Source organism: Schistocerca serialis, chromosome 3 (assembly GCF_023864345.2).
Source record: "Schistocerca serialis cubense isolate TAMUIC-IGC-003099 chromosome 3, iqSchSeri2.2, whole genome shotgun sequence".
In the NCBI taxonomy this organism is placed as follows: Eukaryota; Metazoa; Arthropoda; class Insecta; order Orthoptera; family Acrididae; genus Schistocerca; species Schistocerca serialis.
The window spans coordinates 437,168,732-437,188,772 of record NC_064640.1 but is presented as its reverse complement, the minus strand read 5'-3'; the positions used below and the strand labels follow the sequence as shown (position 1 = coordinate 437,188,772).

At 41.3% G+C, this 20,041-nt stretch overlaps 1 protein-coding gene across 2 annotated transcripts in view; it reads left to right on the top strand.

The window, feature by feature from the left end:
* Positions 1-20,041, top strand: part of LOC126470325 (elongation of very long chain fatty acids protein AAEL008004-like) — a 355,626-nt gene that overhangs the window by 244,009 nt on the left and 91,576 nt on the right. For both annotated transcript variants that reach the window (XM_050098108.1, XM_050098107.1), the window contains exon 3: positions 8,254-8,375. In XM_050098108.1, coding sequence (XP_049954065.1) covers positions 8,254-8,375 — 122 coding nt within the window. The remainder of the gene's footprint in view (positions 1-8,253; positions 8,376-20,041) is intronic.

Sequence of the window (20,041 nt, the reverse complement as noted above, 5' to 3'; positions counted from 1 at the left end):
CAGGAGGTACGGTGTGGGGAGGCTTCATGTTGCACTGGCGTGCTGACCTCCAGATCTTTGAACACGGCACACTCAACGGTCAACGTTGTTGTGACACTGTACTCCTACCCCACGTGTGTCTTTTCAGGTGTGCTTTCGGTGCTGACATAGTTTTTATGGATGACAATGCGCGACCTCATCGAAAAGGGCGAGGTAGTGGAGGTCTTGGAAAATAGGATATCTACGTCTACGTCTACATGTGCCAGGCAGAGGGTTCATCGAACCACCTTCACAAGTCTCTATTATTCCAACCTCGTACAGCGCGCGGAAACAACGGACACCTACATCTTTTCGTACAAGCTCTGAGTTCCCTTATTTTATCATCGTGATCGTTTCTCCCTATGTAGGTCGGTGTCAACACAATATTTTCGCATTCGGAGGAGAAAGTTGGTGACTGGAATTTCGTAAGAAGATTCCGCCGCAACGGAAAACGTCTTTGCTTTAATGATGTCCACCCCAAATCCTGTGTCATTTCAGTGACACTATCTCCTCTATTTCGCGATAATATAGGACGTGCTGCTCTTCTTTGAACTTTTTCGATATACACCGTCAATCCTATCTGGTAAGGATCCCACACCGCGCAGCAGTATTCTAACAGAGAACGGACAAGCGTAATGTAGGCAGTCTCTTTAGACAACCTGTTACATTTTCTAGGTGTTCTGCCAATAAAACGCAGTGTTTGGTTAGCCTTTCCCACAACATTTTCTATGTGGTCTTTCCAACTTAAGTTGTTCGTAATTGTAACTCCTATGTATTTAGTTCAATTTACGGCCTTTAGATTTGACTGATTTATTGTGTAACCGAAGTTTAACGGATTCCTTTTAGAACTCATGTGGATGACCTCACGCTTTTCGTTATTACGCTCAATTGCCAATTTTCGCGCCATACAGATATCTTTCCTAAATCGTTTTGCAATTTGTTTTGATCTTCTGATGACTTCATTAGTCGATAAACGACAGCGTCATCTGCAAACAACCTAAGACTGTTGCTCAGATTGTCTCGCAAATCGTTTATACAGATAGGGAACAGCAAAGAGCCTATAACACTACCTTGGGGAACGCCAGAAATCACTTCTGTTTTACCACGAACTGTGACCTCTTGGACAGGAAATCACGAATCCAGTCACATAACTGAGACGATATTTCGTAAGCACGCAATTTCACAAGCCGCTTGCGTGGTACAGTGTCAAAAGCCTTCGGAAATCCAGCAATACGGAATCAATCTGAAAGCCCTTGTCAATGCACTCAACACTTCATGCGAGTAAAGAGCTAGTTGTGTTCCACAAGAACGATGTTTTCTAAATCCATGTTGACTGTGTGCCACTAGATCGTTTTCTTCGAGGTTCAAAATGGTTCAAATGGCTCTGAGCACTATGGGACTTAACTTCTGAGGTCATCAGTCCCCTAGAACTTAGAACTACTTAAACCTAACTAACCTAAGGACGTCACACACATCCGTGCCCGAGGCAGGATTCGAACCTGCGACCGTAGCGGTCGCTCGGTTCCAAACTGTAGCGCCTGGAACCGCTCGACCACACCGGCCGGCTTTCTTCGAGGTAATTCGTAATGTTCGAACACAATATATGTTCCAAAATCCTGCTGCATATCGACGTTAATGATATGGACCTGTAATTTAATGGATTACACCTACTACCTTTCTTGTATACTGGTGTGACCTGTGGAACTTTCCAGTCTTTGGATACGAATCTATCGTCGAGCGAACGGTGGTATATGATTGTTAACTATGGAGCTATTGCATCAGCATACTCTGAAAGGAACCTAATTGGCAGACAGTCTGGACCAAAAGACTTGCTTTTATTAAGTGATTTAAGTTGCTTCACTACTCCGAGGATATTTACTTCTACGTTACTCATGGTGACAGCTGTTCTTGGTTCCAGTTCTGGAATATTTACTTCGTCTTCCTTTGTGAAGGCATTTCGGAAGGCCGTGTTTAGTAACTCTGCTTTGGCAGCCCTGTATTCGATAGTATCTCCATTGCTATAGCGCAGAAAAGGCACTGATTGTGTCTTGCCGCTATCATACTTCACATACGACCAGAATCCCTTTGGATTTTCTGCCAGGTTTCGAGACAAAAGTTTCGTTGTAGAACTATTATAAGCATCTCGCATTGAAGCCCGCTCTTAATTTCGAGCTTCTGTAAAAGACCGCCAACCTTGGGGATTTTGCGTCTGCATGAATTTGGCATGTTTATTTCGTTGTTTCTGCCAGAGTTATCTGACCCGTTTTGTGTACGAAGGAGGATCAGCTCCGTCGTTTGTTAATTTATTTGGTATAAATCTATCAATTGCTGCCGATACTATTTCATGGAATTCAAACCACATCTGGTCAACACTTACATTCTTAATTTGGACAAATGGACTTTAATCCTATTTAGTCCGTGTGGGATGCGTTGTGAAGACGTATTTCACCACGTCCACATACTCCAACGACCAACCAGCATCTGTCAACCGCACCGGAGGACAACACAAGAACTCCTTACTAGTCTTCTGGCCGGCATAGGAGCACGTTGAAGAGCATGCATTTCCCGGCCCATTAAGAACCAGGTCACGCCCTTTGTATTATCCAGGGGACCAACATGAATCTCAGTGATTCTAGTGTAATTATTGTCTTTGAATAAAAGTGTTCTTTCTGTTCGTCTCATTGCGTATTTCTTTCAGTTAACTTCTCTACTATACTGTCCCAGGCATTTTTATGTACCGTCCAAGTTTCATCGACCTATGTTACTTACAACTGACATGTCATGCGAGTGTTTCTTTCAAACATTTTAAGAAGGGACTATCTACAGCCGTCAAATAATGTATAAAATGCATGTTTTACCATCAGTTGCTTTTATTTTAAATCCAAATATCGACCGGTTTCAGTCAAGGACCATCTTCACGGATAAGGGTTAAAATTGTTTAAGCGACAACATTACATTTGTCAGTGCTTAAATAATTTGTAGAGCATGTCATGAATATCAATATACTACACAGGACTTTTAGAAGCAATCATACTAATACCAAGTGTACACATAATGCTCTACACTTATGTAAATACTGACAAATGTAATGTTGTGGCTTAAAAAATTTTAACCTTTGTCCGTGAAGATGGTCCATGGCTGAACCCGATCGATGTTTTGGTTTAAAGTAAAAACAGCTGATGGACAAACATGCATATTATATAAAGTTACTTTCGTTCTGCGCATCAGCTTATATCTAGGATGGGACTTCAAAAAGTAAATTATACATGTCGTTCCATGTTAAGACCATTGCGTGACAAGACTAGTGTATTGTCAGAAAAGAGTGCCTGCTCCCGGTTTTCTGCAGACACCGTTCTGCAGCGGTAGGGATAACAGGTGCAGCACAGTGTGGGAACGAAGTGGGGCGGAACGGGAAACATACTCCAAAGATAAACCACGCAGGACAGTACGATTCTTGTGGTCAAAACGTCTGACCTGCTCATAGATTCACCATGAAATTCTGACGGTATGTGGACCAAATTGAATGTCGCGTCCAGCTGTAAGGAAATGCTACCAGCAATTTCACTAAGGCCGCAGTGATGTGGGTAATGCTGATCGGGAAGGAAGACCATCGACACCGACTACAGTCGACAATACCCAGGCAGTCGAGGAGCCAATTCGCAGCAATCGCAGTTTTTCTGACGATGAGAATGTTTACACAGCTGTTCTAGAATGGCTACGTGATCAAAGAGCGGCTTTCTATTGTTGAGGAACTGAACGATTGGTAGAAATTTCCGATTGTTTTTTACAGAGACTCGATGACTACGTTGCAAAGTAGCGTCAGGTATCTGTGTCACTTTGAAGTGTAATGCAGCATTCAATAAAAGCTACTTGGCCTGTCACAATAAAGTGTAATTCACTTTCTGAAGTCCCTTTTCTGTCGTATTACATTCACATATTAAGTAAGAGAAAAGCGAGTGTCTGTATGTCTCTGCATCCAGCCTGATCTCTCTTATTTTTTCTCTTGATCCCCACGTGATGTACACTATGATAACAATAGAACTATTACACGGTATTCGGCAAAGACTGATCCTCAAGATTTATCCAACAGAGTTTCACATAAACAGTGTCGTATTTCTGCCAAGAACAACAACCGAATCATCTAGTGCCACGTACCCTATTTGATAAATTGTTTATCTGCATTGGTTACTAGTTAACAATGAATTACAGCTTCTAACGCCTTTAACAATACTAAGAAGATGGAATCATATTGCCGGCCGGAGTGGCCGAGCGCTTCTAGGCGCTACGGTCGCAGTTTCGAATCCTGCCTCGGGCATGGATGTGTGTGATGTCCTTAGATTAGTTAGGTTTAAGTAGTTCTAAGTTCTAGGGGACTGATGACCTCAGAAGTTAAGTCCCATAGTGCTCAGAGCCATTTGAATCATTTTTTTGGAATCATATTGACTACATGCAAAATATCGTCTATGAATAAAGCAAGCTGTGTTTCACACGAGTGGTTTTTCCTTAACCCGCGCTGACTTTTTATAATCCCTTTGCTCCATGAATCTCATAATGTTCTAGCTTAAAATATGCTCTTGTGACCTGGAAGAGACGGACATTCTGTCACCTCTTTTTGTAAACGGAAGCGACTAGCACTCCATCCCACTGACGTGGGGCAATTTGATGACCGCCCTGAAATACGCCTTACTGAGTAAACAGCTGCTTGGTGACTTCATACCTTAAAAGAAGGAACAAAAGAAAATGTTTACATTTCGTACTTGATTTTTTTCATCTGATTTCGATTATTCGGCGCATGCTCGTCACATTTTCATTTCTTGTATATGAAGACGGTGTTGTTAATGTCTCTTACACACTAGTTCCGTCACACATGTACTTTTGTTTAGGATCCGCACTGAGCAAACAGCAAACTGCTGCGTTCTAGCACTAGAAAAACTGCATTACAGTACTGCAATCATAACCCTCTCCGCCCCGCCGCTGTCAATGATGACTTTGGTGCAGCCCAATATGCCGAGTTCAAGGCGATTATGTCAACGATTCGCCACTTTCCTTCGCATACTGAGGAGCATATTATGTTGTTACTTCTCAATGGAACAGCTAGTCCCTTCGCCTGCAGTGATTCCCAAGTGCTGCTACCAACAATGACACGTGAAATGTGTTGCATATGTGCCAGGCGCATCAATCGCTGACACTCGTCAACAATGCTTGGTTACAAATTTCTTACACTGTTCGTTTCCTCGATCAGTGAGAGGAATTTTTGCAAATAAAATAAATATCCAGTTAAAGTTGTGTCACCGCTAACTGAAAGTAAAATTTTCGTTAAATACTATTAACGAATTCCTGTTTGTTTCTTTATTAATGAAAGTCCGCCAACTGCCTGTACTTCAGTGTATTATTGACCATTATCTATCTCACAGCTTAAGTTTTATTTCCATTCATCAGATATTTAATTGATGGACTCCGTCATGGCATGATGAATCATGCACATCATTTTACGCAAATCTGCGTCACTTTTTGTCTGTGATGATTTTCCTCTCTTTTCCATACAACATATTCTCATATCCAGTTCTTGCACGATATGAATGAAGCATTGAAACCGCTCTTAAGTTTTTGTGCATCGTCTTTATCTACAATATCCTTAGGAGGGAAGCAGATATCCATAAAATACAGATGTAGCTGCTTTACCAGTTGATGATGGAAACCCTGAATGAAATATTTCATCCCTGAAGATAGAGATTTTACGTTGAAGTACGTGTAAGCCAATAGAAGGCAAAATATCGGCATTTGATGAACTTTCTTCAATAAAATATAAATTATGGTAATAGTTAGATTAATGTAAAAGTTGTCACCTGAAAATGGCCTAAGACGCCGAAAGCCAGTTCGTCATCAGATAAACATAATAGTGCAGAAAATTAGCAAAGTATTTCTTATTTAATATTATAGTCACATTCTGCAGGCACTACCAAAAGTTATTCAGTTAATAGTAATAGTAAATTACTGGACACAACGAATTAACAGAGTACAACTCATACTTTTCATACAGCTGAAAAGTAGTTAAAGCTAATTCTCAAATATTTGCATACTTAAGAGTTATCTTCAGTGACATCAATACGTCGCGATTCTAATATGAGTTTCTAGATAATCAAAAATTAATACAGCTTCAGAGAAATCCCCCAGGTGATTTAATGTGTGATCAGCATTCTAAATATCAAAAATCTCGGTTGTCACAGAAATTCTTATTTCTGCGGAACAGTATCGCATTTCGCTTTGAAAGATATAAGAATAGTTATCTCCATTCAAGAGCAGTGAAATTATTTTACGTTACCTGTTGCACTACTGATATTTGTTTTAAATATCGAATAATAAATGAATAATTATGGAATACGGGGAGTAGCTCACAACCGGTTCACCTCTTGCTTTAATAAAAGACAGCAAGAGATCACTCTCCATAGTATTGAGAATGGCTGTGATGTGAGGTCCGAGTGGGGCACGATCAAGTGGAAGGTGCCCCAAGGATCAGTGCTGGGGCCACTCTTGTTCCTTATTTATAAAAATGATATGCCTTCAAGTACTACACATGATTGTAAAATATTTTTGTTTGCTGATGACACTAGCTTGATAGTAAAGGATGTTGTGTGGAACGGTGGCACTGTTTCAGACAGTGATGTTCAAGACATAAGGTCATGGCTTGTAGACCATAAACTAGCAGTAAATCACAGCGAGACTCAATTCTTGCAGTTTCTAACACACAATTCCCCAAAACCTGACGTTTTAATTGGCATATGATTAGTGAAACTGAACAGTTCAAATTTCTAGGTGTTCAGATAGATAGTCAACTGTCGTGGAAATGCCACGTTCAGGATCTTGTTCAAAGACTGATTACTGTCATTTTTACTGTTAGAACGCTATCTGAAGTAAGTGATAGTTCGATACGAAAAGTAGTCTACTTTGCTTATTTTCATTCGCTTATGACGTATGGTATTATATTTCGGGGTAACTCGTCCCATTCTCAAACCTAATTTTTGGCTCGTAAAGGGGCGTTTCTGGCAATAAGTAGTGTAATTTCGTGAACCTCATGTCGACCCCTGTTCATTAGTCTGGGTATTCTGATATTGGCCTCTCAATATATATATTCTTTACTGTGATTTCTTGTTAACAATATTAGTTTATTTCCAAGAATTTGCAGCTTTGACTCAGTTAATACTAGGCATAAATACAATCTGCTTTTCAATAAGCTACCACAAGAATTCAAAAATCTTAGCAGTAATCCAGACGCTTTCAAATCCAAATTGAAGAGTTTGCTCATGGGTCACTCCTATTCGGGTTCCTTAAGCTGATTCCTGTGTTATATTGTTGATTGCGTTTACTTAAAATTATGGCTTGTCGTTTCTCTGGATTCATAGATATTTTATTTTATCTATCATTACTTTTCTATAGTAATTTCGTGTGCTTACACGTTCCATGACCTTGGAAATTTGCTCTGCAATTTGATCCTACGGAACTGGAGGTGTAAAATAAAATAAATAAAATTATTATCATTTAAGCAAAACATGTAAAGGACTTACCGACAAGTGTGATTGTTTTTTATATATCTTACAACACTAATTTATTGCATCTCAGTTTCTCTTTCCCCGACAACTAAAGAATACTATAGCTCACTAATATTACAAAATTTGGCTTTTCGCATTGGTACTGTAGTGATGACAGTGCTTTTCATTGTATTTTACTGTCCACTACTTTTGTATAAGTTGTTTACTTGTCATTAATGTCATCTATTAACTGTAAATGCGACGATTCTTATACTCAGTACCACGAGACAATCTGATAACTGCGTAGAAACATGATAGGTGCAACTGAGGACTACCTAGTCCATCACTTTTGCCAGATTTACTGTTAAGTTGTAATCTGTTATTACTATGAAGTTTTAGTCTAAGGATGTACTTAGAATACAACGGCTTACATTATCTACATTTTCAATTATGAAATCAACTTTGATGTCATTAAACATCAACGTTATTAGTGTGATCAGCTTATTTCAAAATTTTAATGTTTCCTTTGTTAACTTGGTTCATCCCAATCGCAATTTTTGGAGCAGGAAATCGATTGACGACTGCACTGCTGTTTTGCATACGATACGAGTTTTCATAGTGTTCTATAACGCATGCTAAACTGCAAAGCATAGAGAAATTTCTACAGCCTTGACGACATTGACTGAAATAGTATTCCTCTTCTTTGAAGGCTGAAAACGGGGACGCTGGCGGCCCTGTTCTGCGACGGAGAATGCGAGGAGGCGTCGAACGTGACGTCACTGGTACGGCTGGCCGTCGACCGCTACCACCGGCTCGTCCACGCCTTCAGCGGTGAGTATCCCAAGCATGACACGCCTTTCGTAGTGCGCTGCTGCCAACAATGCCAAAAGCTACGGCCACACGAATTATGTCTGCGGACTCAGCTTCATATCTGTCTTTGCTCACTTCACAAAAGAATTATAGTTTTTAATACGATTGTTCTATTGCCTGACGTCCTTGAACGTTGTATTAGTCGAACAGACAAGTATATGTTTCCCTTCTGGCGACCTAACAGGGCAATTGACAGGACAATAATGACATCAATTCGACACCTTTATAACAACAATAGGAAAATTGTAGTTCTATGTATGACAGCCTGAATATTACCTTAATAGAGCACAGAAAACTGACTACAGAGCTATTGTTAAGCACAAATTAATGCTATGTTCATTATATAGCCTTTTGTTCAATAGATAAGCTTAAAAAATTAACATCTTGGTTCTCAAGCCTTTTGAAATGGAAATAAAGCTTTAATTCGAATTAAAGTGACGGAAATGTGCGTACGACAAACTGATATTGAAAGGCATCTCAGACTTTAACAAAATGTTCTGTCTATGAAACTGATAATTATGTACACTGAAGCGCCAAAGAAACTGATATAGGCATTCGTATTCAAATACAGAGACATGTAAACAGGCAAAATTCGGCGCTGCGGTCGGCAACGCCTATATAAGACAACAGTCTAGCGCAGTTGTTAGATCGGTTACTGCTACTACAATGGCCCGTCATCAAAATTTAAGTGAGTTCGAACGTGGTGTTATAGTCGGCGCACGAGCTATAGGACACAGCATCTCCAATGAAGTGGGGATTTTCCCGTACGATTATTTCATGACTGTACTATGAATATCAGGAATCCGGCAAAACATCAAATCTCCGACATCGCTACGGCCGGAAAAATATCGGGCAGAACAGGACCAACGACGACTGAAGAGAATCGTTTAACGTGACAGAAGTGCAACCCTCCCGCAAATTGCTGTAGATTTCAATGCCGGGCCATCAAACAAGTGTCATTGTGCGCACCATTCAACGGAACATCATTGATATGGGCTTTCTGAGCCGAAGGCCCACTCGTGTACCATTGTTGACTGCACGACACAAAGCCTTACGACCCGCCTGGGCCCGTCAACACTGACATTGGACTACTGGTTACTAGAGATACGTTGTCTGGTCGGACAAGTCTCGTTTCAAATTGTATCGAGCGGATGGACGTGTACGGGTATGGAGACAACCTCATAAATACATGGGCCCTGCATGTCGGCAGGACACTGTTCAAGCTGGTGGAGGCTCTGTAATGGCGTGAGACGTGTGCAATTGGAGTAATATGGGACCCCTGATACATCTAGATACGACTCTGACAGTTGATACGTACGTAAGCACCCTGTCTGATCACCTGCATCCATTCATGTCCGCTGTGCATTCCGACGGACTTGGGCAATTCCAGCAGTACCATGCGACACTCCACACGTCCAGAAATGTTACAGAGTGGCTCCAGGAACACTCTTCTGAGTTTAAACACTTCCGCTGGCTACCGAACTCCCCAGGCATGAACATTATTGAACATATCTGGGATGCCTTGCAACGTGCTGCTCAGAAGAGATCTCCACCCCGTCGTACTCTTACGGATTTATGGACAGCCCTGCAAGATTCAGGGTGTCAGATCCCTCCAGCACTACTTCAGACTTCAGTCGAGTCCATAGCATGTCGTGTTGCTGCACTCCTGAGTGCTCCCGGGGGCCCTACACGATATTAGGCAGGTGTGCCAGTTCCTTTGGCTGTTCAATGTAAATAGAAACCAGATAAATGTTGACAAAAGATAAGAAAATGTCTGAAAATTTTACCCAGCCTACACAAATCATTAGTATTTGCGGTGTACATGATAGAGATTATACAAAAGTGTTGAATATGTCATCGGGTTTAATAGTAAACATGAAAAACTTCCTCCTGTTATCCTTCGGCAGCACATGACCCACAGAATCAAAATTCACTTGTAGTCCGTGCATTAGTCTACAGTGCAAGGGAGTTCAATACAATAACTGTGGATACTGAATGTCAAAGAATTTTGAATGAAACTATTGTATAAAGTGATCGTTAAGATTTTCAGGACCAAGTAGAAGAATTTTCAAGATATTTTACTTAATATTTCCGACACATCTAATGAGGTTATCATGGGAGAGCGCGAAAACAAAATTTTCGGACCATCACAACGAAAAATCGTCTGCTGAACGATATGATCTTTCAAACTCCAATGAGAAAGTTCACTGTCTAGTTCAAAAATAAATCCTCAGTCCCATTCAAGCATCTGAGGAACAATAAACATTTTAAGAATGTGGTACCCCACAGCTCCCAATATTTGAAGAACGTCTGATTTACCGCCAAAAGCTGCTCATGGAAATACTTGATTGAGAAACCAGTTCGATCCACTGTCTACCATCAGGATCATAAAAATATTAATATCATCACACAAAGCGATAAAATTAGTATCGTCAAAAAATAAAATCCATGAATTTGTCGCTGTTCTCAAATGGTAAAAAATGTGCAAAATGGTGCACTCATTCATGTTATATTAACAGTCATGTTATTTTAACGGTTTACTTGTTCGCGGTGGTCTAGCGGTTCAGGCGCTCAGTCCGGAATCGCGTGACTACTACGGTCGCAGGTTCGAATCCTGCCTCGGGCATGGATGTGTGTGATGTCCTTAGGTTAGTTAGGTTTAAGTAGTTCTACGTTCTAGGGGACTGATGACCACAGATGTTAAGTCCCATAGTGCTCAGAGCCATTTGAACCATTTCGGTTTACTTGTTTACGAATGAGTGCAGTGTTTAGCACATTTGTATGACTGACGACGTAATTTCTTACTGTTTGACAACAGCGATGAATTCACGGACTTTATTATCTGACGCCATTGATTTTAGGCCCTAGTATGATGTTTTAAATGTTTTCATGAATCCCATGATGGTCTGCGGCACGAAACTATTTGTTGAATAAGGAAACTTTATATGCAGATCTTAGCGATAAATCACGGCGTTCTTCGAACAGTAAACAACTAACCATCTCAAAATGAAAAAGAGATGAGTAGATGTATTCCAAGGAGAAAAGTAACAGGACAAATATTGTCATGTGAAAGGAAGATAACAGATATTTACTTTTGGGTTACCTCTGATATTCTGTACCAAATTCCAAAGGGTGCCTGGATACCAAATGTGCACCTTACGTCGGTACACCCCAAACATGACAGGTCGGTTGGTGCGAAAAATGAAGGTTAGTTCCGATAACAATTATCACCTTTGTTATAGGATAGCATTTTGTCTGAATAGCTGTAACGAAACATGAAGATGATGTAGGACGAAGCTCGGACAGAACTTCGCACGCTTGATGAGATAAAAGAAATTATTCAGACAATTAAGGGAGAGGAAAATTTAATTGTCATGGGGGAATGTATTTCGAAGAGAAAGAAAAATAATAGGAAAATTTGGACTGTTAAAAAGGAATGAAAGGTGATGCCGCCTGTTACGTAGCATAATTTAGTCATTGCTAACACCACGTTGAAGAATCATGAAAGAGGACTGCATACGTGGAAAATACCTTGAGACACCAAAAAGTTCAGATTTATTATATAATGGTTAGACAGAGATTTCGGAACCTGATTTTAAACTGTAATACATTTCCAGGAAAGAAATTAGGTGCTGGTAGGTGTGAATTTTACCGAAAATCAAATAGCTCCAAGCACTATGGGACTTAACATCTGAGGTCATCAGTCCCCTAGACTTAGAACTACTTAAACCTAACTAATCTAAGGACATCACACATCCATGCCCGAGGCAGGATTCGAACCTGCGACCGTAGCAACAGCGCGGTTCCGGAGTGAAGCGCCTAGAACCGATCGGCCACAGCGGCCGGCCGAATTTTACGGAACCATCAGTTTGATAAGCCATGGTTGCAAAATACTGACATGAATTATTTACAGAAAAATGGAAACACTGATATACGCTGACCTCGGCAATATCAGTTCGGGTGCCAGAGATATGTTGGAACTATATACTGACGCTACTACTTATCTTAGAATATAGGTTAAAGAAAGGCAAACCTTATCCCCAATGTTTTTCAGTCTGTACGTTCAACAAGTAAAAAAAAACTAAGAAAAATTAGGAGAAGGCATTAAAGTCCATGGACAAGAAAAAAACATTGAGGTTGGAGACAGGAAGGACTTGGAAGAGCAGTTGAACGGAATGGACAGTATCTCGAAAGGAGGATACAAAAAGAACATTAACAAAAGTAAAATAACGACTATGGAATGTAGTCGAATTAAATTAGGCGATGCTGATGGGATTAGATTAGAAAATGAGACACTAGAAGTAGTTGATGAGTTTTGCTATTTGGGCAGTAAAATAACTGATGATCGCCGAAACAGAGGGGACATAAAATGTACACTGGCAATGGCAAGAAAAACGTTTCGAAAGAAGAGAAATTTGTTTAAGCAGTTTAGAAAAGAAGAGAACGAAAGCTCTTGAAATATGGCGCTACAGAAGAATGTTGAAGTTTAGATGGGTAGATCACGTGACTAATGATGAGGTACTGAATAGAATTGGGGGTGAAAAGAAATTTGTGGCCCAAATTGACTAGAAGATGGCATCGGTTGATAGGATACATTCAGAGTCATCAATAAATCCTGAGTTTACTTCTGGAAAGAAGTGGGATGCGGCGTAACAACTGCAGAGGGAGATCAAGCAACTAATACAGTAAGCATGTTGAAATGGATGTAGGTTGCAGTAGTTCTTTGGATATAAAGAGGTTTGGATAGGATAGAGTAGCGTCGAGAGCTCCATAAAATCAGTCTTCGGATTGAAGATCACAACAACGACATCTTATGGAACAGTACACTTTTGTGTAAGGTATCATCTACAGAACTATTTGGTATCTGTAATGCAAGAGAGGTCCTAAGAACAGATTGTTTGTGGCCTGGCACTGTCTCCTGCTTCCACTATATCTACTGATTGTGACAGTCGGTCAGATATCGGTAACTAACACTTCATACATTATTGCTAACGCTTGCTAACATTTTTCCTCAGATGCTACCTTTTTATGTTTATGAGGTATATAAGGATAAATGTTATTTGTCTAATGTAACTGAATATTTACCTTGCTTTTAACCAAACAAGTTTCACCTATTCGTACTAGGAATCATCAGTGGTCAATAAAATCATACATATTTTGTTATGAGATTTGTTCCTGGCAGAAAATTTACTATTTAAAACTACAGGATTGTGTTTTATCACTTACTGTTATATCTCCTAGTCTTTTACTACGCCCACAAGAGCGTATACGCACAATAAAAGAATACGAAACGTGAAAGTATGTCACACTCTTGACAACTTGGTACCATACTCTTGACAACCCGCCACCAATACAATTTACCTCGATTTATTTTTAAACTTAATTTCATAAAGCTGAACCATTTTTTTATAACTGTCTGCCTTTGACATCATATCTGTTCCGTCTGACACACACCTCCTTCACTGAAATGACTCGTCCTCGGATATCTTGTGTATTTGGTAACCGTTTCCAAAATAATAAACGAACTATGAAGAGCAGAAACAATTTTATTTAGAGCGATAATCTATATTTAATTTCTCAGACTTCCATCTTTCTATTGTGTGGGAGGAACGACGAAAACCGATCCACATGGAGTATAACTTAGTACATAAATAAATATCAAAATTAAAAGTCATTTATTTTTATCCTTTATTTCCATGAAAAGTACAGAAGCACATCGGAAGTTTCTATTACCAGAATGATTTTTCTACTGTAAGAGATTTTCTTCTCCGATTCCCTTGAGTGTAATGAATAACTTCTCGCATTTATTTTCTTTTCGGATCCTCACGAGTGGGACCGAGCGAGGTGGCGCAGTGGTAGCACACTGGACTCGCATTCGGGAGGACGACGGTTCAATCCCGCGTCCGGCCATCCTGATTTAGGTTTTCTGTGATTTCCCTAAATCGCTCCAGGCAAATGCTGGGATGGTTGCTTTGAAAGGGCACGGCCAACTTCCTTCCCCATCCTTCCCTAATCCGATGAGACCGATGACCTCGCTGTTTGGTCTCTTCCCCCAACCCTCTCGAGTGTTCCAAATAGTGAGTTATATTTTTCCACTCATACAGTTTGCGTGATAGCCAGAAAGGCTTCACAAATTGCAATGCATTTTTAGACGCGCTGCCACGAAAAATTATGGTTCGAGGCACACGGTTTTAACCCAAACGATGCCCTTAAGCGACAGGGAATGTGACACTGACGCTCCTGCTGATTAGCTGGGCTGCCGGCAATTTTCGTTCTGCGTAATTGTTCTATGCGGAAAAAGAAAAGTAAGTCTCAACACCGCTACTTTCTTTTGATCTAGAAGTTTGATTCTTTCCTGTTTCGTGAGGGCTAACGTCTTGTCGACAATGAGATCATCAGAAAATTTTATCTTGTCTTATATCAAGTTTATTACGCCTTAAGTGGAGAAATTAGCTAGATTATCATCCTTTAATGGAATGTGGAGCGTTCGTCAATCTGTATATCTGACTGTGCCTGTTTTCTCGTCTAAAGTTACTTATATATATATTCACGAGCAATTTAATGAGATAGCGATAGTGTTGGGGAGAGAGAGCGAGCGAGAGAGAGAGAGAGAGAGAAAGCTCTCAAGACCATGACAAAAGGAAGTTCTTCCATGTGATTTGCCACCTGGTCCAAGAATCGTTGACATGAAAGTGATGGTTAAGGCACAACAGGGCCCCCGCTTCATCCCACGAAAATATTTCGCGTACACGCAGATACCATCGCCAGTCTGAATTGTACCTTACTGGCAGAAAGAATCCACCATATCGTGTACTTTTCAACACACGCCCACCGACAGACAACGTCTTGCATAGAGGATGCGTCACGTGAGACGGTTCAATATATTGATCAAAGGTTTTGGGAAATTACAGTTCTCAGAGAGGAACGTAATTTTGTTGTATGATTAGCACACTTGAATCTTTTCTCAACTAAGTTATTGAAGCAAGTAGAGATTTTTTTAATGAAACGATTTATGATTTTTAGTGGCATTCCAAAACTCTTGAAAAGAAAAGTACTGTGACAACGCTTGTTAACGTTAGCGTTGAAACTTTTTGTCTAAGTATCCGACAAATATACTGATTTTGAAAGACACTGTGCCCGACACCAGCTATCGTTGTGTAAACATCGCAATGTGAGGCTGTTATCTCAGGCTCCATTGTTATATGCAACAAGCAGATAGGCCTATACAACAAAGTATTTCCTACCAGCGGAAAATGCTGCTATCGGAGCACAAAAAATGCAGATATGGTGCTGTTTATTTAAGACTTAGACTGGGAAAAGTGGGGTACCAGCTGCCTCAGTCTACCGTCCTCAAAACCTTCAACATTTTCTCAAAAATTTTGGCATACTAATGTCTCTCCCTACCTCGTTTTCATTGTCATATATTCTGCTCTGATTATCACTGGTTCTCACCCACCTCTACTTTCTCTTTATTCCCCCCCTCTTCCCCCCCCCCCTCCCTCCGACACTGTCTCCTTCACTCTTTCCCTAACACTATTGTTTCATTGTCCACTACGTTCCACTGCCACTGTGTCCCTCTCTTTCTCCCATACTGCCATCGTCTCCTTCGCTCTTTCTATAACACAACCACTGTCCACTATCTTCCAGTATTTATTACTTTTCAGTTACTTTGCCTCTCCCTTTGTCTTCTTATATATCAGCATACAAAAGCGAGAATATGTTCCTATGCCAAAATTTTTGGAAAAAATTATAAGGTGCTAACGAAGGTAGAATGAGGCAGTTGGCACCCCACTTTTCAGTCAGAATCTTTTAAATAAAAAGGAACATGTTCGCATTTTTTGTGCTCCGATAGAAGCAATTTCTCCGTGCTACGTTTTCGCCTCAAACCGGATTTTACATGTACAGGCAGGATAACTTTCAGACTCTGTATTTCGGAAAGATATGAAGAAAATTTTCAAGATTGTTCGAGATAGGGATCTTAGGAATATATTGTAAAAATTACATCCATTTACAGTGCATAGCCGTCTCGGAATCCGCGGCTGAGTTCTGGTAACCAAGTTCTTGAGGTGTAGTCAATAAAGATTTTCGGAAACGAGGAGATGCCTCTTCTATATAAGTGCCTAAAAATGCACCGTTAAAATTTGAGCAATTTTCTGCGGCTATTTATTATTTAGATTTCGCCTCATACAGGATTTTAGGTGTAAAAGCAGGGTAGTTTTCAACCACTGTATCTTGGAAACGGTAAAGTTATTATGAAAATTTTCATAGATATTCGAGACCACGCATGAACTAATGGTGCCACCATAAGTCCCATCAAATGTAAAAAGAACCAACCGATTTGCTCCATTTGCCTAAGCGGGAAGAAGTGTGTAATATTCATACTTTGACCCTGTACTGTAATATAGTGACAGTAAGACGATTCTTCTGTTGGCTATACAAATTGTCCCTAGCCTAAGAGCTATTCAAAACCTTACATTTTATCACCTATAGAACCCCAGGTATGAGCACCGGAAAATCCGGTTCCTAAGAGCGTCGTTTTGGAACATTTAAGACGCATGCTGTCGGATGCATGCCGATTGGTCTTACTGTATACAACGGTTGTTGTAAATGGAACTACGTGTTAATATGTGGTCTGTCATAAGGGCTTTAGAAAAACTGTTTCAAATGTGTGCATGTATTCAAGTGAACAGCTTTTGACAAACAGCTTTTGACAAACTGCCTATTGGCTTCTGTCTCGGGTTCTTCGGCCGACGTTCATCTAATGAGTTTACTGACATTTCGCCAGCACGAGTGGCTGGCATTGTCAAAGCTTCACCACCCCAACGCTCCGGGAAAAGACTGTGCAGGGAATTTTCTGGCCATGCTAGGACATTCCCAAGCAGGCTTCTCACACCCAACTTAAACCAAAAATGTAAAGAAAAGGCAAAAGGTCACCAGCTACTTGCTAAAACACAATAATTTCAACACATCTTTAGAATCTACCAATTTCAAAGAGAAAAAAACAATCTGTGACACCTATTTAAAAGATAGTGTAGACCTAATTCGGTCAGCAAGTAAAAACAATGGTTCCTGTGTCATTAATATGAAAACAATTTCTGGTTGGTACCCTTATGGAGTTCACCAGTATATGCTCATTGCAAGAGCCAACTGATCACAGGAAAATTTATGACTGTTTATTAACAAGTAAAATTTATGAAAATAGCAAAGGTGCCACAGCAATTAAAAAAGAACATGAAAATAACATCAGTATTATAAAGCAGAACATTACAATGCACAATCCGCAAAAGCAAAAAAAGTGATAAAAGAAAAAAACACGTTTTACAAAGTGGTTATCACAAAAAACTTCTATATCTTATACAACTAATAACTTGTAGAATTAAAATAACTTTGTGGCACTAATTTAATCACTCTACTATCTTTCAGTTAGTTAACAAACAATGATCACTGTGTCATTATACTGAAACTAGACTTAATTATGTGATTGTTACCCTTAAGGGGTTCCTCACTATAAATATGCCCCATGAAAAGGCTAATCGATCACAGTCCAATGAGCATAAATAGCTATCTGACTGATAAGCGAAGCAGTGCCACAGGAATGAATCTACGAAACAAAATACACTCCTGGAAATGGAAAAAAGAACACATTGACACCGGTGTGTCAGACCCACCATACTTGCTCCGGACACTGCGAGAGGGCTGTACAAGCAATGATCACACGCACGGCACAGCGGACACACCAGGAACCGCGGTGTTGGCCGTCGAATGGCGCTAGCTGCGCAGCATTTGTGCACCGCCGCCGTCAGTGTCAGCCAGTTTGCCGTGGCATACGGAGCTCCATCGCAGTCTTTAACACTGGTAGCATGCCGCGACAGCGTGGACGTGAACCGTATGTGCAGTTGACGGACTTTGAGCGAGGGCGTATAGTGGGCAAGCGGGAGGCCGGGTGGACGTACCGCCGAATTGCTCAACACGTGGGGCGTGAGGTCTCCACAGTACATCGATGTTGTCGCCAGTGGTCGGCGGAAGGTGCACGTGCCCGTCGACCTGGGACCGGACCGCAGCGACGCACGGATGCACGCCAAGACCGTAGGATCCTACGCAGTGCCGTAGGGGACCGCACCGCCACTTCCCAGCAAATTAAGGACACTGTTGCTCCTGGGGTATCGGCGAGGACCATTCGCAACCGTCTCCATGAAGCTGGGCTACGGCCCCGCACACCGTTAGGCCGTCTTCCGCTCACGCCCCAACATCGTGCAGCCCGCCTCCAGTGGTGTCGCGACAGGCGTGAATGAAGGGACGAATGGCGACGTGTCGTCTTCAGCGATGAGAGTCGCTTCTGCCTTGGTGCCAATGATGGTCGTATGCGTGTTTGGCGCCGTGCAGGTGAGCGCCACAATCAGGACTGCATACGACCGAGGCACACAGGGCCAACACCCGGCATCATGGTGTGGGGAGCGATCTCCTACACTGGCCGTACACCACTGGTGATCGTCGAGGGGACACTGAATAGTGCACGGTACATCCAAACCGTCATCGAACCCATCTTTCTACCATTCCTAGACCGGCAAGGGAACTTGCTGTTCCAACAGGACAATGCACGTCCGCATGTATCCCGTGCCACCCAACGTGCTCTAGAAGGTGTAAGTCAACTACCCTGGCCAGCAAGATCTCCGGATCTGTCCCCCATTGAGCATGTTTGGGACTGGATGAAGCGTCGTCTCACACGGTCTGCACGTCCAGCACGAACGCTGGTCCAACTGAGGCGCCAGGTGGAAATGGCATGGCAAGCCGTTCCACAGGACTACATCCAGCATCTCTACGATCGTCTCCATGGGAGAATAGCAGCCTGCATTGCTGCGAAAGGTGGATATACACTGTACTAGTGCCGACATTGTGCATGCTCTGTTGCCTGTGTCTATGTGCCTGTGGTTCTGTCAGTGTGATCATGTGATGTATCTGACCCCAGGAATGTGTCAATACAGTTTCCCCTTCCTGGGACAATGAATTCACGGTGTTCTTATTTCAATTTCCAGGAGTGTATCACAAATCTAATGCATCACACACAAACAAACATTGAGAAATAAAACAGCTCTGAAAGTACAATAGTCAACGTCTAAAAAACAAACACCAATAAATAAAACACCTGCAAAATACAAGAGTCAAAGTCTAAAGAAAACAATAAATAGTACACCTGCAAAATACAAGAGTCAGTCTAATAAACACCAATAAATCGAACTCCTGCAAAACACACGAGTCAGAGTTTCTCTGACAGAAACACACGTATATGCATTGGACTAAGAAGCGTATAATCACTGTTCACTGACACACTCAGTAGTTTCACTATTCCGAGGCACAGTATAAGGGGAGGGGGGGGGGGAGTTCGTCGCCGCAGCTGTCAGTAGGGATTTTTGTCCATTTGTTGCGTGCAATCTCGCCATCTGTGCCCTCTCATGAAGTTTCTCTTGGTGGCCCGTGTCACGTACATCTCGATTTGGTTCCATGTTTGTGTTGTCAAATTCGTGCAGTATCCTCGTTTGACACGCCAGGTTGATATTTCTAGGCAAGGATGACACTTAATGGCTCTTCTTTGTGCCACCCTTAGCTACCAGAGAACATCGAACTATGAT